The sequence below is a fragment of the Pelobates fuscus genome, chromosome 1 (assembly GCF_036172605.1).
Source record: "Pelobates fuscus isolate aPelFus1 chromosome 1, aPelFus1.pri, whole genome shotgun sequence".
Taxonomy (NCBI): Eukaryota; Metazoa; Chordata; class Amphibia; order Anura; family Pelobatidae; genus Pelobates; species Pelobates fuscus.
The window spans coordinates 281135645-281160961 of NC_086317.1; the positions used below are offsets into that span (position 1 = coordinate 281135645).

At 41.1% G+C, this 25317-nt stretch overlaps 1 protein-coding gene across 1 annotated transcript; it reads left to right on the forward strand.

The window, feature by feature from the left end:
- The first annotated feature begins 381 nt into the window (after positions 1 to 381).
- Positions 382 to 25104, forward strand: DHX33 (DEAH-box helicase 33). Its single transcript, XM_063457434.1, has 12 exons — positions 382 to 723; positions 2435 to 2595; positions 6019 to 6246; positions 7156 to 7326; positions 9386 to 9571; positions 18072 to 18183; positions 19500 to 19659; positions 19884 to 19972; positions 20350 to 20477; positions 22608 to 22811; positions 23040 to 23126; positions 23632 to 25104. The coding sequence occupies exons 1-12, from the start codon at positions 519 to 521 to the stop codon at positions 23938 to 23940; spliced, it is 2040 nt and encodes a 679-aa protein (XP_063313504.1). The 5' UTR covers positions 382 to 518; the 3' UTR covers positions 23941 to 25104.
- Positions 25105 to 25317: the final 213 nt, after the last annotated feature.

A 25317-nucleotide genomic window follows, 5' to 3' on the forward strand; every position in this document is an offset into this window, starting at 1 on the left:
ACAATAATCTTTAAAGATTTGAAAAAATTTGAAATTTGAAATTCACTGTGACCCATTGTACAGCGCTACAGAATTTGCTGGCGCTATATAAAAATAATTATAATTCTCACTTTAGTGAATAACTCTGTACAAACCTAGCTGATTGTAAAAAATGTTACTCCAAAATTGTCACAAATTGAAACCTGAATAGTAACATATAGCCTAAACCAACCATAGGGTGATAATAGCAGCGTTAGAGAGCTTTTCCAAATCAACAGTTTTGCCTCTCAAACAACCAAACAATCCATCTGCATAGAAAGCCACATGGAATTTCTGCTAAACCCCCAGGTACTGCACACATGATCAGAATCTGTCTCTCTAGCTCCCTCTGTCGCAGGTAAGTGGACATTGCAGGGCAATGCACCGGAAGCACGTGTGGCGACGTTCGTGCCGACATGATACTCCCGGGCTGCTCTCTGCGTACCCGGGGCCACGGCAGCCGGCACATCGCCTGAGGAGTTCCGGTCACCGCGGATAATATGTCTCAGGACCCCGATCACCCACCGGCCAAGAGATTCAAGCCGGGCTCGCCTCCATTTCACGCCAGCCGGAGAGCGGCCATGCAGCCCGGACCCAGGAAGCCCCCGGTGCCCATGGAGCTGCAGCGGCGGAGCCTCCCCATCTACCATGTCCGAGCTCAGCTCATAGCACAGCTCCGGCAGCTGGACAGTGCGGTCATCATCGGTGAGAGGCTAAAAACACCCTGCTATCATTGCTGGGGCCAGCTCTGTTACCATGGAGGCTTTATACATTACTGGTCCTGGACAGCAATATTGGGTCACCACGAAAACCACTGGCCAACCCCTATCATTCCTATCCAGGAACCACACAGATATGTACACATTCCAACATACACATTCCAGGAACACACAGATATGTAAACATTCCAACATAAACACAGATTGTGTACACATTCCAACATACACGTATTCCAACGTGCTTATTCCCAGAAACACACAGATATGTACACATTCCAACCATACACTTTCCAGGAACACACCGATATGTACACATTCCCAGACATGGGAATGAAACTGGCAGTATACATGTAAAACGCACAGACAACACACCCATCACACACATTACACAGCCTCCACACATTACAATATTGTGAGATTTATTACAGTGGAGCTCTGTGATACTGTCGTAAAATATATTATTCTGTGCTTCATAGCTGTGGAGCTCTGTGATACACCAATGTGCATATTATTGTGGAGGAGCTCACTGATACATTCATACGTGCTGTATGTTACTGTGAGTTCATAAAGACTGTGTTGGAATTTAACCGAAATGCCAACCCAGTCAAAAGATATCATAGGACAAAGTAAGTGACTATTTTATCTGATGTATTTTTTCCTACACTCGACAAATAGGTGGATCTGCTTCTGTCAAGCCTTCATTTGTCGCTCGTGATGGTTGAGGGGAAAAGTGTTCTGTGGCAAAAATGTTTTAAAGCAATGATCTTTGTGTTTGTATGTGGCACTTCTGTGTATGTGTACTATGTGTGAGAGGTGGCAGAATGCATCTTCTAGTGTAAGTAAAAGTTATTACACTAGCTTTTTTCATATTGAAAAGCATTGCCATGGTCAGTGGAGTACTTCTGAATCCATTGCTTCTGTTTGGGAATTATTCATGGCTTTCGGGAGCATCATACTGTGCGTTATGTTGCCGAACGTAAAGACTTTAGATAATTGAACTTTTCAATAAGGAATCTCTAATAGCTGTCAATCTGACAGTTCTAGTTCTTGGCAGAATGTAACCATTGAGAATGCCCAACTGAGGCTTTCAGCCAGTTAGTCGGCCTTGCATGACCGGGTTTAGCTCAGTGGAGCTAACAGAAGGTCCTTGCAAAGCTGCTCCACATGCACATGGCAGATTCTAAGTCAGTTGTCAAACCTATTGCAAATGTGTATTCCTGATACTATAGTTTTGAAACTAGAGGTTTGTGGTTAAAAAAGGTCTAAACGTTTGCAGAAAGGATTGCCAGAGGCAATAAAGAAAATACTTTTTATACATTTGAAAGTGGCAGATTTGTAAACACTCCCCCCCTTCCTCTCCCTCACCCCCCGAAAAAGAACATAACAACAACAACAACAACAACAACAAACAGGTAAGGAGAAATGAGGAATATTTTGATGGGAATACAAGAAAATGCACCAGAAATAAAACCACAAAAATGTTAACATGAAACTTCTTTTATTAGAACAACATTAATAGCCCAATGATGAACAGTAATTTTAATTTCTAGAGCATTTAAATTTGCTGTACAGCATTGGCCTCTTCGTTTTCAAGTAACAATTTTCTTTCTTTTTAAGCACCATTAATAGTAATGACTAAATAACTGTAAGTCTGATTAATGTTCTACTTTGTGTAAATATTGGTGTTTATTTTGCAGGTGAGACAGGCTCTGGTAAAACCACTCAGATCCCTCAGTACCTCTATGAAGCCAGCATTGGGCGACAAGGTATGATAGGTGTGACACAGCCTCGGAGGGTGGCTGCTATAACCCTTGCAACGAGGGTCTCAGAGGAGAAGAAAACAGAGCTAAGTAAACTTGTAAGTAACTGCACTGCTGTGCTTTTTAATCACCAGCGTGCCCCCTTTTGCATTCTGTTTTAATTTGCTGATAAACCGAGAAAAGACAGCAACTAAAAAGCATGCCCTTTGGGTATTTTAAACTCTGGTCTCTTACAAGTTTTAGTTCACGTTTTTTGTTTTTTTTTATTACAAAGTGAACCTAGATTCTTTGCCTATCAGAATGATCCTTCCCACGAGGGCAGTTGAGAACTGTAATGCTAGCAAGGCAAATAATATAGCAAACCTAGATGACCTTTTGGGCTTTGGTGGGCCTGGTCATTGAGATGTGGCTGATATGCCTCTAGGCACTTTTGGGAGGCCATAAGAATTTTCAAGCTAACCATAATTTAGTTCTATTGCTTGAGATTCTTAGATTCCTTCCCAGCATACCCCTCCCTTGTCACATTGCTTCCTTGGTCCCTTTGTGTCCCCTAAACTTCTTGTTCTCTCATGATTTCTCTTCTAATTTCTTTATGATCTTTTCCATATATATATGGAATACTCTTATTCTGCCTTGCTTGTGAAATCTGATTTCACATATACATATACAAATATTAATAATGAGCACTAATTTTGCTATTTTGTCTTGGCTTTTGTGACTGATAATATTGCCATGCCAGAATGTATGGCTATATCTTTACATTAAATACAGGGTTTACCATATCCACCAGGGACACATATCACATATACATACTGATGGCAGCACATGAAAATGGTTTCTCTGTAGTAAGAAGGTGTATTAGATTAAGCAATTGGGCAATGAAGAATCCTGCATTATACGTACTGCAGGGCAACCCTTTAATACATTTTCAGAAATATGACAACATTTGATTTGTCCCTGAAAACATGATGGATCTGGTCATCCTGATTTTAAAGTAGATGTATGTTTTAGTTTATATAATGCTCTCATATACTTATTTAGATTACTTTATACTTCCTTTTGCTTGTAAAATAAAGTCCCATACAAAGCTCTAATTATAATTGTTGAAATCTGAGCAATTCAGAACTAGACTTGCTAGAATTGTGAATGTTAGAGCAGCTATGAAAACTGTCACAGCAATGGATGTCATCTATTTGTACAATGGCCCTATACAATTGCATGTGATTTCTCTTTACCACAGGGTTTGACGGTTGTTTTTTTGCTATGGTTGGTAAAGCTCCACACTTTATAAAAGTGTGAATTGATGTTTAATTTTGTTTTAAATATGTTTATTAGAGTCGCCATAGAGCGTGGGCAGGCATTTTTTTGAATCGGTAAAAGTAACATAAGGGTGCCTGCGCAGAGGCATATATGTCAGAGCAGACAAGTAATATAGAAAACTGAACATACATAGATTAGCAAGATTTGGTACATCAAGGGCATTCAATCGGCATATTAGCGCTTTTTGCAGGCTGTTTAGTCGTCCGAGCCATACCTAAAGTAGATGAAGTGTACATGTACTTTGCGTATTCTAAATTTAAATGAGTTAGATCAAGGGCACGTTTAACATATATATTAACGCTTTATGCAGGCTGTTTGGGCATCAGTGCCGTACTCGTGTCTAACCCTAAATAAGCGTTGTGTATTAACTGGTGCGTGCAAGTGTTGCGTGTTTGTTGGTTACGTGGGTGCTTTGTGTTAGCCGTTCGAGCCATTATCCCATGCCAGTAGGTGTATGCCTGTGGTCTGTGTCAGCAGGTTGTATGCAAGAGTGACGTGACCGCTGGCTTGTGTCAGTGCTTTGGGTTAGGTACGATGCGAGATTTCTGGGACGTTGGGACGTGCAGTGCAGTTATTGTGCTGTATTCATTCAGTACATCTGCCTTGCTGATATATGACCTGATAGGACATTGTACATTGTATGCAGTGTAATATTACTAGTATGGGCATTTCAGAAAAAAGTCTCAACCATTATTTAACTTCAAATAGTGCCTGGAAATGCAGGTGGTAACTAGCATTATAAAAAAAAAAGAGTGCTTCGTATGCAGGATTTTTAGAGGGTTAAGCATAGGTAAACCAACAAATAAACTATATATATATTGCCTATGGGCACCCACATTTAAGAGAAGTGGCAAGTTTGGCCCAATGTAGAACGCATTGTAGTAGCCCGGCTTATCATACAGTAAAGGTCGTCAGACCTACGGAACTTTGCACACATGAAAGATTATAGCTGTACAGGACGTTATAATAGTCTGGTAAGGGCCGTCTGTGGCACAGCAGCAATATGACCCCCAGCCCGCCGAGCCCCCATCTGTCTCCCCCAGGCAGGTCTCAGCCCGCCAGCAGGGCTCTCCATGGCTCTGTGGGCACTCAGAGGCAGGTGCCGTCCACATGACCCCCACACCTAGAGTCTACGAACTGTCTGCCTCCTGCACCTCCCCAGAACCTCTCAAGCCCCTGTGGAGCGTGTGCCCCCATGTCTCTCCTGGCGCCGGCCACACTCTTGGGGATGGTGCACGTCGGTCACGGCCACCGGTCCGCCGGACAGCCCGCCACCACCTGGTCCACAGGGCTCACGGCAACAGGGACAAGTTCCTCTGGGGACCCCTCAGATCCAGAGGCCAGGGCATCTACTCCCCCTGCGAGCTGGTTGCCGGAGAATCCATCCGGGGGCCGGCAGCACCGAAGGCCACACGTACTGTCCAAGCCGGGCCCCCACGGTAGGTGAGTATGTTTTGCTGTGTCCCGTCTCAGAGCGGTCTAGAGCGCAGTTAATGGGGTTCCAAGCAGTCTTTTGTAAGGTAACTTCCGCTGTGGCTGTACCCATATCGGTACAGTGCAGTCTCCTGACAGGCTGTTCTGCAGGCAGCCTTTGCCAGTGTAGGCGATCGGCACAACACCAGCCCGGGGGCTCCCGCCACCATAAGGGCCGCCGCCATGAGGCCGGGGTAACCCCCGCCGACCATGGGGGGGGAGCGGGGCCGTGCCGCCGGCAGGCACCGGCCGTGTAATGTCAGTCACTCATCGTTGGCGCATAGGGCTCTCTCACGCCGTCGGCCCTGCTCAATTGCCTCACGAGGCTCCCAGCTAGGAGTAGGCCGGGGTTATCAGCACCCACCTTCCAGTTTGCCAATGGTGGTTATCGGGTGTCTGTCTGATGCTGGGGTTATGCTCCTTGCCGGTAGTGCGAAGTTGTCGACTTTGGGGTGTTCAGCACCCACTTTTAGTGCCTTTTTCTTGTGCTCAGGTCTGGAGCTAACGCTCATGGCTGCCGGTCGGCCCGGCGGCCCGGCCCCGCCCCCCTCCAACTCCCTTGATGTTTAATTTTTACTAACTGAAAAATGCTACTTGGAGTCTGATCCCTGTAAATGTGTTGTTGTTTTTTTGTCCCTCTCTGTGGTCATCCTTTCCTCCATTTTGCTAGGTAAAAGTGACCCAGTTTTCTTGTTTGATCATACTTAAACATGAATTTAATTTGTCAGGTGGGATACACAGTACGTTTTGAAGATGCCACATCAGAAGAGACAAAAATCAAGTTCCTCACTGATGGAATGCTGCTCCGTGAGGCGATTGGAGATCCACTTCTACGCAAATATAGTGTCATCATTTTGGATGAGGCCCACGAAAGAACAGTGCATACTGATGTGCTCTTTGGGGTTGTAAAAGCTGCACAAAAGAAAAGACGGGAGCTTGGGAAACTACCTCTCAAAGTAAGAACAGCCTTAATCTAAAAGGGTGAAAAGGTATTTTGACAATATCATACAAAGTTAATATCCTGTTATTTCAATTCAGCAAATCCCACTTTATCCTCCATTCAAAGAGAATCAAATGAATCGCTTATCTGAAAAATGTGCAGACGGCTGATCTCTTTACTGCAAGAAACGTAGTGAATAAATAATAATCAATATGTTAGTTTTAATAAAAAAAAACAAAAACCCAACAACTTTTGTTTGTTTGAGTAGCCTGCATATGTACATCAAAACAATCAATTCAGTCTGTGGTTATCAGCACAGAGATACACTGTTGTGTTATACGGGAAATCCTCCTCTGGGCATCACTCCTGCTTGCCCTTCCGCCTAAGGGAAAGCAAAGCCTGCAAGGTGAAGGATGAGGGGCAGGCTCTGTGTGAGTGCAGCAGCGCAAGAAAGTGTGCCAGAATTATTTATTGTAGAATTAACTGGCATGACAATGTAGACAGAGAACAGATGTTTTAATTGCATATCAAAAAGCCAACATAAGGTATTGGTGACTTTTAACCTGTTACGGGAAGGAAGTATGTACTTCCCAAATGGGGTTATGCAGTTGAGTTGTGTCTAACAACACATGTAACACCCACTGAAAATATGATTTGTGATTTCAGCAAGAGACAGGGGTAATGGAAATACAATAAAACATGAGCTTTTAACTGTATTAAGGGAGAAACACTTAATTGTATAATGTGAGTCAAGCCAAGTGGTCAGATAACTGGAAACCCATATAAGTCATGACAGGGTCACATTAAATAGCACGTGTTATGATAGTAGAGGAGATGTATATTGCTCTCTACTTACTACCAGTGTTGCATTACTGCAATGTTCCTCATCTGGCACCCCATTCATTGCTGTTTTCATACCTTACAGATAATCATTATGTCTGCCACCATGGATGTGGATCTGTTTTCTCAGTACTTTAACGGTGCTCCGGTTCTTTACCTCGAAGGTAGACAGCATCCCATCCAAGTCTTCTACAGCAAGCAGTCACAAAGTGACTATCTTCAAGCTGCGCTGGTCACAGTCTTCCAGATTCATCAGGTATTGGTTGTCAGACTCGGCGGTCATGAGATAAGTGTAAAATCTGAATGCGATATCTGTATATGTTCATATTATCGTTAGTGGAGCGACTGATACCGCGTAATCTTTGCAACATGTGGGTCAGGAATCTACTACTCTACTAGTCTTGCTTGACGGAACAGAAGATGTCATCTGTTGTCTTTGGGCAACAAAAGAAGTCAAAAGCCGTACACATCACAATAACGAATGTGAAACATAATCTAATGTTGCTAGCAGGGTGCAATATTTGGTGATGTAACTTATCTTTTTATTGTTTTTATTTAACAATTTAAAGTGACACAGTAACAGCATACGTTTAATGGCACTGCTCACATCTTTGCCATTTTGGAGTTAAATCACTTTTGTTTTTGTTTATGCACCACTAACCACTTTTCCCCTAGCTCTGACTGACACTGCATACATTTAAAAAAAAAAAAAAAGTTTTATTTTCAGTCAGATGTGACAGTGCAGCCTGTTTACTGAACTTTGTGTAATAAGGTAGCATAAAAATGATTACTATGTTTTCAGGAAATGTGTAGAGGCTGTGTGAGTCAAAGAGGTGGGGCTGGAGCTGCAATTAAGTGGTTTAACTTCTTAATGGCAGAGAATTGAGCAGTGAGACTGTAGGATAGGTGTGCCCAATCAGAGGTGTACCTAGATGTGTTAAAACTACAGCTTCCATGATGCTTTGTCATTCTAAAGGCATGCACAGCATCATGGGAGTTGTAGTCCTACAACATTACGTTAAGATTGTTCAGGTTCTTAGAGTTTCCCATTGAGTAATTTGCAACAAATGTAACATACAACACAAATGTAACATACAAGTTATCTCTGTACGAGCAAACACTACAGCATTTGTGACAGAATGCATGCAACAACCACAATGAAAACACTTGCTTAGCCGTGCACAGCCTGAATCTCTTCACTGACATTTATTGACTATTTATTGAGCACTAATAACGTGTTCTATACTACATTTCTGGTTTAATGAGTGTTCTGTATGATTATTAACGTTTCAGAAAACCAAAAAAATCGCCCCTTCCCTGTTCCAAGATGTGCACTATAAAAATGCATCATAACTACAATTCTATATATACTGTGGTTAATATGTTGGTATAGAAATCCTATTATCATGCATTTTATAACCTATTACCCCCTTTAATCTATTTTTTGGTTATTAAATTTACCATTGGACATTCCAGGTCAGCTGTTAGTAGCTGTTGCATGACCCACTAACCACTGGAGATTTTCATGTAATCTTCAGCATTTAAGAATAAATGTATTCTGTCAAGTAGTATGACAAAATAAGTTAAAATAGCATAGTGACAGCGAACTTCCATTGCAATCAAACTGACTACATCACAAAGTATTCTTTGCTGCAAGAGAGCAGTAATAAAGGTGTTTGTCAAACATCTCTGCATCATCAGTTACCACCAGTAAGATTAATAACGATGATGGACTGACACATAGCCATCTTTACACTCAAGAAACTCCTAGAAGACCCTCCTTTGTAGTGTATGTAGTATATTTTACCATTATAATATTTTCACATACAGATGGTCTCTAACATATACCACTCCCTCCCATCATACTTTGAAAGCCACACATACAGGCCTCGTTTTAGCATTTTTTTATTTTTTTTTTATTAGCAATGTTCCATAATTAAAAATTAAAACCCCTATGCTATAAGCCAGGCCTTAAGTTACTGTCCACTGCAAGCCATAGTATGCTCAACAGGTGAATTTCTGTTTACCATGGCTACATTTTCACACCCAATTGGCTAGTGGCAAGTTAAAATTTTGAGCCCTGGCCTAGTTAATGGGATTTGATATTCCCATTACATATATCATAATGTACTTATAGCCTCCAATAGACTGGAAATGAATAACCATGATTTATCTATTAGATACACAAAATGTAGAGGGAAATTTGTTGATACATGCTTGTCTTTAAACGGTATACACATTTAACCCTTTGTTCTCATGATCCTTTTGATGTACTTGTCATGATGTTTATATGAATTATTTTGTTGTTCCCAAAGGAGGCACAGCCATCTCATGATATTTTGGTGTTTTTGACGGGTCAGGAAGAGATTGAAGCAATGACAAAAACATGTAGGGACATAGCAAAGCACCTCCCTGATGGCTGCCCACAGATGATGGTGATGCCTCTTTATGCCTCTTTACCACATTCTCAACAGCTTCGAGTGTTTCAGAGTACACCAAAGGTGAGTTTGTATATGGTGGTTACCATTGTTTGCATTGCAGTCCTTAAAATATACATTAAACATTACTACTGTATGTAAATGCTGCCATTGTTTGAGGTCTGTAGTTTTTATTATGCATAGACAAATAGCAGTCCTGGCTCTCTACATTCTAAACACATTTTTCCAATAATAGGTAATTTTGCATTTATTTAATTTTTTCACATATTAAAGTAGTTGGAATGGCTGGAGCAATGAAAACCGTAATGAAATAAGCTACTTAAGATGCTAATAAAATTAATCTGTTTCTTCAATTTTCCCCAAAATGCGTGTTTGAGGAGAACATAGTCCATGTGTAACGTCTCTTTAAACAATTGGTAGAAATGTGTTTTTTTTTTTTTTATATGTATTTAGGAGTATGGAGCGTAGTAAGATTTAATAGCAAAAACCACCCCTTTGTCTGCAACTGAAGTCATAACTTTGAATACCTTTTTCCAGAATGGAACTAGAATAGGGAATTTCTAAAAAAAAAAACATGTAGTTATGAGCCAAGCGCTGCACAGCACCTGCAGCACCTGCAGCACTGACTTGAGTTTTCAGTGAAAAAATGTGTAACTTTTGGAGAATGTCATACCAATTCATCATAATCTTATAGTTAATAATCAGTTTTTTTTTTGTTTTTTTTTGTGCGCAGACAAATAACATTCGCTTGTGAGGAACCCCAAAGGCAATCCTCTACCGTTCCACATTTATATATTACATAGGGGTATATGATAGACATGCACATTTTTGTTATCATTGAGTCGTACATGAAAATTAACAGGCGCTTTTGCGAGTGAGTCATTACAGGCTGGCCATTATAGTTAAATTAGGCTGAGTATGCCACTGGAGCCGGCATTGTGTGAAAGAGTATAAGTCCATAATCTGGTGCTTAAATGCAAAATGTTCATTTTGGACCAGTCTTGGTCCGTGAAGGACATCTGCAGAGCACCTTCCTAGTACGACACAAATTTTAAATACTGATATTGAGTCCCAAGCAAAAGCAATTTATATATACCCTGAGCCAATGGTTTTGCTCGAAAACCGTGTTGTTCAAAGGTCATAAGTTGCCTGTGTAAGAAGATCGAGAGAGAAAGCAATCTATAACAATAACATTTGTAGGTTGTCTACCGTGGATCAAGTATGGTAATGGCAACATGTCTTCATCCCAAGTGAGGGTTCTCACAAAGAGGGTTGCGCTCATAATTCCCTGTTGGGAAGGCAGGGTTATTCGTTGAGAGTGACAATTGTTTGTGGACACAATACCAAATTTTTAAGGAAGAACTGGGAGTATAAATAAATGGGAGCAACTTAACGTGTTATAGGTATGCCATTCCACAACCTGATCCAAATGAGCTACCTTGCTTCAGGAAAATAAGTAAGATGATAGAATTTAACTCTAGGCATGCTGCCCTTCCATGCATAATTCAAGAGAGCAGAATTCGGGGGCGGAGCTTGACTGCCGAGCTAAGCGGCCGCATGGACTAGGAGCTCCGTGGCAAAAACAAGGAAAAACCAGAAAAATAACGGATTGCAAACCCTCAAACGACTAACAGCGACACTTTACACCCCCCTACGTGCCATGGGGCGAAAAACAAGAAAGATACCCAAAGAAAAACCCATTCCGGGACTTACAATTGGGGACATGTGGAGACAGGCCCGCGAGGCCCATGAGACCAATATGGCGGCGCTTCACGGAGGCTGCTCCGACTTCTCTGAAGATCTATCCGGAGATGAATGTCTGCCAACCCCCACACTGAGTAAGCCGACACAGCCGACTGGCAGCAGCCCGGACACCGCACCAGTGACCGTAGCGGTCCTCACGAGGCTGCTTGCAGAACATCACAAAGACCTGCGGGAAGATATCACGGCACTGAGAGGAGACCTGAAGGGTCTGACAACCCGCCTAAATGCACTCGAATGCACAACCGGCACCAATACTCAGGACCTCGGGGAACTTAAACGGGCTGTAAGTGATCTCCAACGGCAGCAAAAATTACACGAACACCGGATGGCGGAGCAGGAAGATGCCGGAAGACGAGACAATCTGAAAATCAGAGGGATCTCTGAAACAATCCCCGACACGGACTTACCACAGGTGGTCCAGCGTCTACTGGCCACTATTCTACCACCCGCTAAGGCTAACAAGATAGCCCTCACCAACATTTTCAGAATACCAAAACCACCCAAAGCGCCAACTGAAGCCACGCGAGACGTTATACTCGCCTTCCAAACCAGGAGGGATAAAATGGCGGTCCAAGCCGCCTTGCGGGGCAAGACACCATACCAGTTTGAGGGAATGGCGGTGAGCTTCTTTGCCGACCTCTCGGGAGATACCCTGGCCTGGCGGCGGTCCCTCCAGCCACTCACCACACTTCTACGCCAACGGGACCTTAAATACAGATGGCAAGCGACCCACATACTTACAGTACAGTTGGGACCAGACTCCCACCGAGTCAGGGAACTGGACGACGCAGCCCCGCTCCTGCAAGCGCTGGGTCTCCCTCCAGACATCCTCAATCAGGCAGACCCTGTGAGGGCAACTCCCCAACGACTCTCGTGGGACCCCGAGAGATCCATCCCGTTCGTGCCAACAAGAGGCACACCTGATCCATATGTGGCACTCACCACCTGAAGGCGGGCACGGTACAGCACAGAAGAGAACAACCGACCTGACAATGAAACCACCTCCTGCTGAGGGACTCTGACACAGAGACTTTAGTTTTAAGGACTTTAACAAATGCTTTGAAAGGGCCTCAACTCTGATCCCAAACCCCCTCTTTAGTACACTTAATCTGGCTGACACATACACCTAGCCTGGGTCATCAACCCCCCCCCCCCCCCCAACACCAGGACACATGACCCCTATCGCACACAACACAACAAGCTAACACCAACCATCTGTTACCCAGCGAATACCACACAACGCTCATGGCACAGATAGAACATGCCATTCTGCTCACACGACAGGGCGCAACCTGAGATACGGATGGTATTGACCGGTCCTGTCAGACCACACATTACACCAACATGGCGTCCCTCCACAGTTCACCCCACCTTCCCCCCCGTTTCCCCCCTTCCCCTCTCCCTTTCCCCCCCCATTCCCTGTAGACGTACTACAACACTTCCCACTAAATTAGCCGCCTAACCAGCGATACATAGCGGTATGATGACTCCATACCAACCGCACTACTCAGGAGCATGACTATGCCAACACGTTCCCTTCTATATACAGAGCTCTCTTAACCAGATATTACCCTGTCTTAAACCAACATATGAGTTACCTAGCGATCCACAAAGGAGTTGCCTAGCATTCCACAAATCACACAGTGCTACTAGACTAGCATATTTCATACCACTTTAGAACGGGTACAGTTTAACCACGATGTACCTACGACCACGTAATGTAAGCAATGTCTACAATCTGTTAAGCAACGTGATTTTTGCTTCTTGTTTTTAGCTCTGATACCTGACGTATATTAACCCATGTTCTAATGTTATGGTTCATGGGTCCAGGACCTACTTCTGGCTTTAGGTGCAACTGACAGACCTAACAATTTAATATTGGCCAACTAGGCTTAACAGAGTGTATCAGTAATGCTTCAGTGATGATCTAATGCAATATCAGACCTAGCCTGCTTAAGCGGTAGATTTATTACAGAAGAGGAAACTGCTTAAATGTCAGAACTGACTTAGTCTGTATGTCTTATGAAACTACTGTACACGCTGCAGCCGCAATATTGACATGACTAATCAAACCTACCTACTAAGTTGACCCACAGTTCCTAGCTAAACGTAATCACCTATACGTATAGGGGCGTTACCTGTGTCATCGATAGACCAGACTATACAGCATCTAAACCTAATTATTACTAGCCGTAACTTTTGAGTTGTCCTTCATGCCTTCATTGTGACTAAGCTTGTTTTCCCTTTTCAAAAAAAAAAAAAAAAAAAGTGCAGCCTATCTTGAACTTATTTGTTAGCACATTGTCCTTACCATTGTGGCTCCTGTTATAAGTCATGGCGAATGTTTGTTATTACCACTGCACGCATAAAATAAAGAATTTTAAAAAGTTAATACTTAAACTCAGCATTAAAATCAATTATTATGCTACTGAATCAATTCAAGTTGTTAAGCAAAAAAATAAAGTCAATTAAAAAAAAAAAAAAAAAAAAAAAAAAAGAGAGCAGAATTCAAAGATGGCAACTGAATTGTATCTGCAGAGAATACGTTTGGGCAACAGTACATTAACAGTCTTAGACTTGTCAGTGTTAAGTTTAAGATAGCTCAGCTAAGCACATTTGAGACTCCAAAATATTTGAGAGAGAAATAGAAGGCTGTTCAACATAAAGTAAATCATCAGTCTACACTTTCAGTCCCATGCAATTGAATTAGAAAATGATGGTCATGGGAAACCGTTCTAAGGTACAAAAAGCTGTAGAGACCAGGAATAACCTTGCCTGCTCCATTCATGATATTGACCTCATCTGTAAGTGGCCTATGATAGGGGACACTCAAGACCCCTAATGCACTTTAGCTTACTGAAGTGCTTTATGTGTGAAGGGTGTATCTTTGTTTTCATTTTACAAAAAGTACAGATTTTAATAAAATAAAAAAAAACCTTGTTAAATGCAATTGGCTATCAGACAGTCATGTTACTTCCTAGTTTTGTTAGCTCATTGGAGCTAAACTGAAGAGACAGACCATTGCTCAGAGCACCTGCCTTGAAAAAACTTCTCATTGAGCTGTTTTGAAGATGTGATTTGCACCATTTACAGGCTGTATATACCCCAATGAAAAAAATGCATAATTAATTAAATGCTTGTTTTCCATGGGAGTATATCTACTAAATAGTATTTGATTTTTAAGAAGAAAAAAAAAATGAAAGAAAAAGGAAAAAAAAAAAAGAAACAAACTCTAACTGTGGTAAACATGTTGTATAATAATGGTGGAATTCAGAGTCCCCCTTGGGGTCAGCCTCTGCTTCCTCAGATGGGTGGCCTGGCAGTTGAGGCTCTCTGGTTTTCTCTCGGAGTAAATTCCCGAATGGTTGCCCGGGACAGGCCTGTTCCAGTTGGTGGTAAGGCCTGCAGTATGCCCGTTGATTTGGTGCGATTGCAGCTCCTGATATCCCTGTGCTCTGTGGGAAGTCTACCATCTGTAGGAAATCTCTCTGGCACGAAGGTGTTGCAGGAGAGGCTGCAATGATTTCTGCCATGTTGGGGTGCTCTTGGTGAGGTCTGGGAATACTGTTAGCGAGGAGCCCTCAAACAGCAGGGGGGTTTTCCCTCGCAGAGCGGCCAGGATTGAGGCTTTATCTGGGAGGGCTTGAAATCCAAGTATGAGGTCTGCTGTGGCCGACGCTGGCGCTCTGGCTGGCTTTGGTAGCCGGAACTTACCATCCAGCTTCAAAGATTTCACCTGCTTTGGTGGGAGCAAGACTCCAAGAACAGCGCCTTATCTAGTGGGGTAGGTCAGCGATTTCAACTGACTCAGGTATCCCCCGGACTTTCAGGTTGTAGCGTCTTCTCTGATCTTCTAAAGCATCCAGTCTATCTGATGTGGCGATCGGCTGCTGTGCCAGGTCTGCTACCTGCTGTTCCACCTTGGTGAGTCTGGTGTTGTGAGTACTTGAGCAATCTCCTCTTCATAGCAGGCCATGTCTGCCGTCAGGTCTTTGAGTAGCTACACCAGCATCTTTTTAAGTTGGTCCGCAGTGACCGGGTCCCCGGCTTTCTGTGGTTTAATTATGCGGTGTGGCATTGGCTCAAAAGATGCTCCTTCCAAAAGGTCCGAGGCAAACTCCTCCGAGGAGAGGTCGTCGGCCAGTGCCATTTTAGACCACGCGGCCTGTTGCGAGTTCTGCAGCATGTCTCCTATATCCCTGCCATGGGAGCTTTTTTTCTGCTTTTGCTTTTTTTGTTTTGCGGCCCATAGTTTACCTGCTTGCTTTAGTGAGGTTTGTGGGGTCTTTTAGGCTCGGATTCAACCATAAAAAGCCACGTTTAGAGCAGGTTAGAGCCAGAGCTCAAAGAAGTGTGAACACTCTGTTGCCCTGCTAGCTCTGCCCCACGACAAGACATTCTTTACACATCGGCCAAGAGCTCAAAATCTCTGTTTAATAACAATATCGGAAGATAGCTGAGAATAGTTATCCTATAAACACCAAAGAATGTTGTCAACAATCTTTCTTTAAAGAAATTCTTCCTGAAGGGAATGCTTGACTCTCTGCTCCATGCATCTGCTGATGCTAAGCAGGCAGGCCAATCCTTGCTGGCTTTACACCTTCAATGACTAGACTGACAGCAGTCTATTAACAGTCTGGGATAATATTTCCAGAAAACTACAGGATTTTATTTAATATAAATATAGTCATGGAGAAAACAAAAGACAACAAATACAGGGTGCGCTGGATAAAATAAACGAAAATGGAAAAACGGAAAGGAAAGTCTCTCTATAGGTACAGTGTAGACCTTGAGTAACTGTTCTTCTGTTCTCGCTTTGGAATCGCAGTAGTTGGATATGAAACACATAAGCAGAGAAGGGGGGGGGACCAACTTGAAAAAGCCTACTGTTTGGCGAAACGCGTTGTGTATTTTTACTTTGTTTTATATTAAAGTATTTTGTTACTACCTTTTACTTTGGGTTAGTTCATTTACTTTATATGTTGCTGTTTTATCCTGGCTGATTTTTTATCATCATTTTTAACAAGATCCAGTACTGCAAAATAAATCTTTGGTGGGGATTATTCCACCTACGCTTGGTTCATAGAGCAGTGTGGCTGCTCTGAACACTGTAAGTACGTTTCTTTTTATTTCTTTATCATTTTTACATATGGAAAACACTATGGGCCCTTTCTTTTGATCTTATTTTTCATAAGACCGGCACTACAAGCATCACTAGAGGAATATCCTATACGTGGGGAGTTCAAATACCACTGTATGCTGTTTTACTTAGAGCTGGTTATAGCTCTTTAGATTGTAAGTTGGCACTCTTAGGACCTCTGTGTTGTCTGTTGTTGCAGTATTACCAAAGTTATTGCACCATTGGGTTTTTCCCCTTTATATATTTTATATGCGGACGTCTGTCTCAGAAGTTTTAAAGAATCGTGTGGAGACTCCAATTGCCCAGTAATATCCTACATGTGGGGAGTATCAAATACCACTGTAAGCTGTTTTACCTAGAGCTGGGCTTAGCTCTAAAAATTGTAAGTTGGCATTTCTCTACGTCTGTGTTGTTCGTGATCCTCTCAGCAATACGGTTTTGCACTATTGGTCCCCCCCTTCTCTGCTTTTGTGTTTCATATCCAACTACTGCGATTCCAAAGCGAGAACAGAAGAACAGTTACTCAAGGTCTACACTGTACCCATAGAGACTTTCCTTTCCGTGTTTCCATTTTCGTTTATTTTATCCAGCGCACCCTGTATTTGTTGTCTTTTGTTCTCTCCATTCTCTGAAGGGTTTGAGGGTTACCCTTCCTCTCAGGTGTGCAGCTTTATTCCCCCTTGTGATCAGTACTATAGCGCTGTTCCCTTCCCACCTTTTCTCACTATAAATATAGTCATATTTGCCTTAATTTTCCTTTCCTGACAATTCTCAATGGCAGTGTTAACTGTAGGTTAGCTCTGCCTCTTTAGTTTAATAAAACACAGAAATGTGCAATTATTTTTTTCCATATCACTCACCTCCACTATGGTCCCTAGTCTGTGTAACACTAAAACCAATGCGGCCATAGATAATATCCAGGAAGATAAAATGACTGTAAGTATTAATTTTACTTGCCTGGCAAACCATGGCAGCATTATTTGTTGGTTAATTCCTGATAAAATTGCAGAGTATGACACCATCTATTCCTGCAAACCTTCATCATCCTTCAAGAGTTGCACAATTTGTCCCATCAATGATGACTGTTTTACTCCGCTAACTCATTCCTGCAGTATTCTATCAATAGACATTCCAACTCACCTCCTGCTACGTTAATTCAGCAAAATAGTGGTGCTCTGAGGCTATTGCCTACCAGTATGCTAGTGCCCAAGGGGCATTTTCCCCTGCCACTGTTTCCAGCGCTTCACTAATGATGGAGAATAAGAGTGAAAATAAAAGGAAAATAAGGTCAAGGGTAAGGTTAGAAAGAAGCAGAAAATTGGATGCTCCAATTTTTTTTTATTTTTTTTTTTTTTTTAGCAATTGGCCATGAATTTAAAAAGTGGATGTTGACAATGTTGTGATTCTCTAGGAACGGAATTTCTGGTGTTTCTGGTGATGTGTGTACATCTCAGTAGAGTATTAATGTGGCAGCACTGCACATTCCAGGTTGATTAATGGCCTTGTGGTTTGTTTTTATTTTTCTGTAACTCGTTAATGTGTTTGTAACTCTTTAATTTAGACCGAAGTGCAAACAGTACAGTACAACAGTACACAAAAACACTGTTTTTTGAATGTCAGAATGCAAATTAAATTATGGTCCTTTTTTATCTTTATCAGGGTCACCGCAAGGTTATTCTTTCCACCAACATTGCAGAGACCTCTATTACAATTCCAGGAATCAAGTATGTGGTAGATACAGGCATGGTGAAGGCAAAGAAATACAACCCAGGTATGATTCCATAACTCAAGCGCTGTCACGGTCATCCTTTGTATATTCGCCATACACATGGTTTTTTTCAAGTTGTGTCTCGTATAAAAGTTATTGTGTAAATATGTGGCCTGTATGAAACCACTAACTCCTTCTTAGTTGACTTAATGTTAAATAACACATTGTGAGGAAAGTGACATATGCCGGAAGATAACATTCTGACTGAGCCTTACAAGACCTTCAGGGAAAAAAACCACAAGATAATAGTCTTACCATCATAGGAAAATATTTTAATGAGATGCATGTAAATAAATAAATCTCACATATTTTAAATATTAGGTTAGGAAGAGGAGAGCACTACCAAGTGCAGGGAGAAGGTAAGCAAGGCCTCAAGGGTAAACCCCACATGAATCTAGAACCAGAAGGGGGAAAAAATAAATCTTACTCCAGGGTAAAGTTTGGATAGTAGAAAGGAAGGCTAAAGAAAATTAATGAAATCTTTGAGACAACACTTATATTTAAAATACACACGACCAGACATATATGCAAGGGGTGTCCCTGACGAAATGCTTATTGGACTACGGTAGCACTTAATGCACACTTATTCCAAGTTCTCTGCCCTGCATTTCTGATTGTCTAGTAGTACGGGTATATGTAGGCACACAACTTTCTAGTGTGTGCCTCGAATCTGTGTGTAACTAGAGCGATTTTCTCTCTCTATGCACCCATGTAAGATAGTCTGTTTCTACATGTACTCGGGATTGTAGGGTATATCTAACGACATTGTTACTCTATCGTTCTACCTATTCACACCTTTCTTCAGAATTTACTGGGGTAGTCTCGATGACAATTGCTACAGTGATGTTATTTAGAGCTGTTGTTTACAGATTTAGGTACTTATGACCCCTGTTACTCTGATTTACATCCCACATTTAAACAATCTGTTGAGGAATGACTGCACATCCTTTAGAGCCCTCTATTGGGGAACATTACCAGGTTTAGTGGGTAAACATTTAGTTAATCTCCAAAATTCCTTTTTGTGGAGATTAGTCTGTTTACTGTGGTTTCCCTATGATGTCTGTTTAGATATTCTATGTTGGACTCTATATCCTACATATATTTTTTGAGCATCCCTGTGATAGTGTTTTACGTTTGGAATTTTTTTTTGTTTGGAAGACAAACCTAGTCTAGTTGCTTTAAGAAACAGCAAACGTATTGCATGTCGCTACATTTAATGTTTTATTATTTTTTTTCATTTAAATATTTTGAGATTCCTGCAAACATTATATAATGAATGTCTTAACAATACAACTGATTTATTTTCCATGTCTTCCTAGAGAGTGGTCTTGAGGTGCTAGCTGTTCAGAAAACGTCTAAAGCACAAGCTTGGCAGCGCACAGGGAGAGCTGGACGAGAGGACAGTGGGATATGTTATAGACTCTACACGGAAGAAGAGTTTGATATGCTTGAGAAAATGACCATTCCCGAGATACAGAGGTATGTATTAAAGCTATTTAGAGTTTTCACTTTTTCTGTGTGTAATATATTCCTATGTAAGGGGATTGCTATATGCAACTTTAAAAAATAAAGAAATGATTATGAATCCATAATTTATTTCACAGTTAATGCTTGTTTTTTTATAACTGAAAACAAATGCCGTCATTTCAGTGAGAGAGAATGTTAAAGTGGACATTTGTGAAAGTTTTTCTGTTTTTTTCCAGGTGTAATCTCGCCAGTGTGATGCTGCAGCTTCTTGTCTTGAGAGTACCGAATATCCTTACCTTTGATTTCATGTCCAAGCCCTCTCCTGGTGAGTATGTACAAAGCAGTAATCATATACAAACCAATACCTGCTTAACCCTTTACACAGTATTAGTTAAATACATTCCAGCTACTGTCATGTTCGTGTCTATGTAGTACTTTACTGTTCCTAAGCTCCTATTAAATTGTGGGATGAAATTTTTTTGGTTTCAGTCAGCAATTAATTTTTATTTATTTTTTTACTGTTATTTCACTGGTGAAAGTACCATAATGAGAGAGAAGCAATTTAAAAAAAAAAAAAAATTCAATTTTTGGGGGGCTGTTTTTGAAATAAAGTACATTGATATAAATGTTTTTTGCTATTTGTGGACATTGCAGTACACAAAGTTTATAGTGGCTTTAAAAACCTGTTTGCTTATATCACAGACTCTGTACGGGCTGCCATTGAGCAGCTGGATCTGTTGGGTGCTGTGGAAAGGAAAGAGGACCAGGTCATCCTAACACCACTGGGGAGGAAGATGGCTGCTTTTCCATTAGAGCCTAAGTTTTCCAAGGTAGCTGTGGTAGTATAACTTTGTTTTCAAGTCCTTAGCATGTCTCTACATAGTGGGGTGTATTCGGTAAACTAGAACCTGTGGAGAACTGACAAAAAGTTTTCGTTTAGGCTAAGATATCCAAAATCTATAGTGTACTTGGAAATCTTTTCCATCTCCACAATTTTGCAATTGTTTTGTCAGGTTTCCACAATTCCTAGTATTTACTTAAAGTACTTGACAAAATGTACATTTGTCCTTGAACACCAAATGTCTGATTTTTGACTCTCACCAATAGCTGCATAGCATAGGGAAGGCCACTTGATTGTCATTTTGGAAGGGTGTGTGAGTTAGATTTTTACTTTTTATTGTAATTAATGGATAAATTGGCTAGTGCACAGTCAAAGTGACATTTCCCTAGAATTTGTGATCGTATATTTACTTTTTATAAATATGTATTTGTGAAGTGTGAAAAGTGTAATTACGTGTAGAAATCCGCACTGCTTTATCCTGCAGCTGGGCACCTCCATCTTTGCTCCCGTTGTCCTTACAAGGTCTGTCTTTTGTACCTGGCAGTCAGCATAGAGAGAGAAACCTTTATTTTTTATTTTTTTTTTGTGTGCAACAACTAAGTAACATACGCACTTGCAATGCCACGACAGCACAGGCAAGTTAATTATTGACATACATAGTGGAATAAAGCATGGCTTGTATAAACATTGCACATTTTTAATTGGTAATTAGTCGTAATAGAGGAGTCAGGAATGTCTAACCGTTGAACTAACAGTCAAATTGTTTACCGAGATTAAAGTCTCGCGTGAAGGGCTCCCGTGTCTGTATGACGTCTAGGTGTAGTGCCCTCGAGAGGGTGTTATAGTCGAATGTTGGGAGCTAGTCCGGTTTGTCTAGGGCCCGTGTGTCCCTTATGGTCTTCTTATTCTGTTATGGGTTGTGTATGTATTTAGAGAGACATAGTGAATGCGTGTGAACCAGAAACCTATACCCACTGGCAGTATGCAGGGGTTGATGTCAGAGTGCCGTGTAAGGGCATGATTGTGTGTTCCAGTGTGCATAGGCTTTTGCATGGGGCCTAACCATAGGGGATGTCGGGGGGTGGAGGGGGAATGACGTAAAGTCATTCAGCGGTGAACACCATGAGTGTCGTCGCTAGGGTTTGGACTATCTTTGTGCACAGGTTATTCTGGAGCTCCAGTCAGGTCAGTACGGTCAAGGTGTTGGGAACAGGTGAGAACGAGGTGGCGAGTTAAAAAAAAAAAAGGAAAAAAAAATCGGAACATATCAACTTAGCGTAACGTAAAGTAAGGTGGCACATCATGTCACAGCTCCCTGTCCATTCCGCGGAGTAAAAGGGGTTATATTGTCCAAGTCCCAAAAGTGTTTCGGGAGAGAAACCTTTCTTAATTTTTCTTGCTTTGGTGTATTACCCTGACTGTGCCTAAATTAACAGGGTTGTGATGGAATTTACTAAATCTTCAATATAAATTTAAAATCAAGCATCACATAAAAATGAATAAATGCAGTTCTAGATGGTTTTCATGGTTTTATTCCAGGGGCATTGCTAGTGTCAAATGATACTTGGGGCTTTGGACCACTTCCCAAAGGTCCAAACGCTATCCTTTAACACCTGCAAGATATGCCTATAGGCATCACATACATAAACATGCACACAAACAAATACATAAACACGCACACATTCACAGATGCATACATAACATAAACACACACTAAAAATTAAATATTGGTTCCAATATCTCTTCCTATACCTTATGCCACTATGCTCTATGTCAAGGGTGGGGGGAAGCAAATGGTCAAATCATGCAGCGTCTGTGACTGCAAGCTTCTATAGCAAATACAGAGTGAGTTATTCAGGGCAATGAGCTGCCTGCCCTCTTCTGCTTCCTGATCTTTTTAGCCCCTGAATATATTGAGTGGTTAGATTTAAATGTAGTTCATGAATCTCTGTGGGTTACTGCTGCCAAGCAGCTCTCCCTCCCCTATCTCTCCTCATTGAGTCTTGGAAGGAATTGGAAGCCGCACAATGATAGAGACCTGGGGACGTATTATCTATTATATAACTAAGCATTCTATTTTTCCTTGAATTAAATGATTACAATGTTGTTCTCCTTACAGACTATCCTGCTTTCCTCAAACTTTCACTGCACTGAAGAGATTTTGACAATAGTCTCTCTGCTGTCAGTGGACAGTGTTCTCCATAACCCTCCTGCTAAACGTGATGAAGTACAAGCCTCTAGGAAGAAGTTCATTTCTAGTGAAGGTGACCATATCACTTTGCTCAACACATATCGCGCCTTCAAAAACCTGGGTAAAAATAAGGTAAATCCTTTACATTGTTTTGTAACAGTGTTCAGACGGTATATTTCCAACAGATTATGTATATCTTACCAAACTATACCAATTAAGCTATAATTACCATTTGATGGGACCATTTTTCACCAGTTTCAGTTTTGAAATTGTATCACATTTTTATCAGGACGGCAAATATACTTCTATCTTGTTTTATTAGGTATATACCTTTAATGTGTTCTACATTTGTAATTGTAGGAATGGTGCAGAGAGAACTTCATCAACTCCAGGAATATGCTGCTGGTTTCAGAGGTCCGTTCCCAGCTCAGGGACATTTGTATTAAGGTATTTGCTCCCCTTTTCATGTTTATTTGTAATCATGTGTTTTCAGTACAAACACACATTTATTCCACAAGTCAGAACATAACAGAAGAGTATTATGATTGGACGGCTGCAAAACGTTCCTTATGGTATTTGTAAGTTAATTTTGATGATAACCATTTGTGTCTTACGCAAATCTTTTCATATTACTTGTTTTTCTACATTTATTGACTATTTTGTAGTATTTATGTACAGATGTGTATATACCCCTTTATTCTCAGTATATAAACTTCTAAACAAGTTATGTCTAACGTAATCGGATGTAAAGTATATTTCCAACAGTGGTTAACGATGGGAGATATGTGTTAAAACATTATCTTTATCTGTAATAATAAAATCACAGATGCTTTCCCCTTAAGTAAATACAATAAAAACTCTGTCAAGAAGCTTCAAATTGCCTCAATCTCTACCATAGTGGGTGTTTATACCAATGCCAATACAGTGAATCTGATTTGTCTTTATTTTACAGCTATCAATGCCCATTGAGTCTTCAAGAACAGACACTCGAAATATCCGCCAGTGTCTGGCTCACGGCCTGTTTATGAATGCAGCAGAGCTGCAGCCTGATGGAACCTACACCACAGTGGACACTCACCAACCTGTTGCCATCCATCCTTCTTCAGTTCTTTTCCACTGCAAGCCAGCCTGTGTCATTTACAACGAGCTCCTTCATACATCCAAGTGTTACATGAGAGACTTGTGTGTTGTGGATGCAGACTGGTTGTTTGAGACAGCTCCAGAATATTTTAGAAGGAAGTTAAAAACTTGCAAGAATTGAACAGTTATTTTGAGAAAATAAAGTGGACTTGTTATTAAGAGAAACTAATTTTATCTCAGTCAGCATTGGTAGATCATTGTAAACAGATAATTTATCTTCTTGCTAATGTTTTTAGCAAATTCAAACTAGGATCAGTTTCTGTTGAGCTGTGTTATTTGAAAACAAAGTTCAAAAAGATATTGCATGTTCAACAAATAGTTATCTTAAAGGGTTATCCCAACCATCAAAACCCCTGTAGTGGTTATAATGCTAGGAGTCCCCTGGCCACGTTTCCCAGTAATGGGGCAAACTGTTTTTTTGCAATTGGTTTTCCCTCTTACCTGGGTGTCCACTGGCCGCCTAGGGTCCTCTATGGCCGGTGATGGTGCATCCAGCTTCTGCTGAACCTGTGTGTCTGTCTCACTAGCCATTCATTGGCAGAGAGTGTCAGCTGACTACTCCCAGCCAATGAATAGAAATATGCACAGAATTGGCATTAGCCAGCCCGAAACTCTCAGGCTGACTAGTGTCACCCCACGGATATTGCCAAGTTAAACCTCTTGCAGCAGAGGAGTTAAATTCAGTGTGTGCATTTTTTCATAGCGAAGTGCTGTACATACAGACTCCCAAGTCATTGAAGTGGAAATGGTGCTCTGAGTAACTCTTTAAAACTATGAGAAAATCAAGCCTACTTCTAGCCATTTAGTATTAAATAACCTGAAGCAGGACTACATATTTAGCAGTGCACTAAATTAAATCTCTTAATTACCATCATCAATTTTGTTCTTAACCTTATTTTACCAGGCTGCTGCTGTATAGTTAATTGCAAATGGATTTTTAAATATATATCTAAGCTATGTATCATAACTTATGGTAGCGCCATTTAGATCTCTTAGCATCCATTCCTCTTATTACAAGTCTATTCCCCCTGCCTGTAGTGATACAAGATATTTCCAATTATTATTTTTTTTATTCGTGTTTATATTAAACAAGTGATGTTTAAGGAATATCAATATCAAACCTGATTTAGAGGAGAGTAACATTAATTTAATTTGGTTGTCCGTCTCTTAGCTCTCCTTGCTGTAAGATGGCCTATGTTAAGTATAGTATTAGAATATATTTTAAGTGAATGACACCCCAATATGGTAAATGAGCTGGTCACATCCTAGAATACTGGATGACATGGTCCCCTTTTGGTATGCATTTAAGCTATACAATACTCAGAAATATATGGGTGACAATAAATATGCTTACATAAAGATATTTTCTTCCTACAAGATGAATGGTTGTACACTTAGCTGCCCAGGTGCACAGTAATTCTGGTAAAGACACCTCAGTCGAAATACAGAAATAAATATTTGAAAAAAGTGAACCTATGCATATGCTTGCAATTTACCT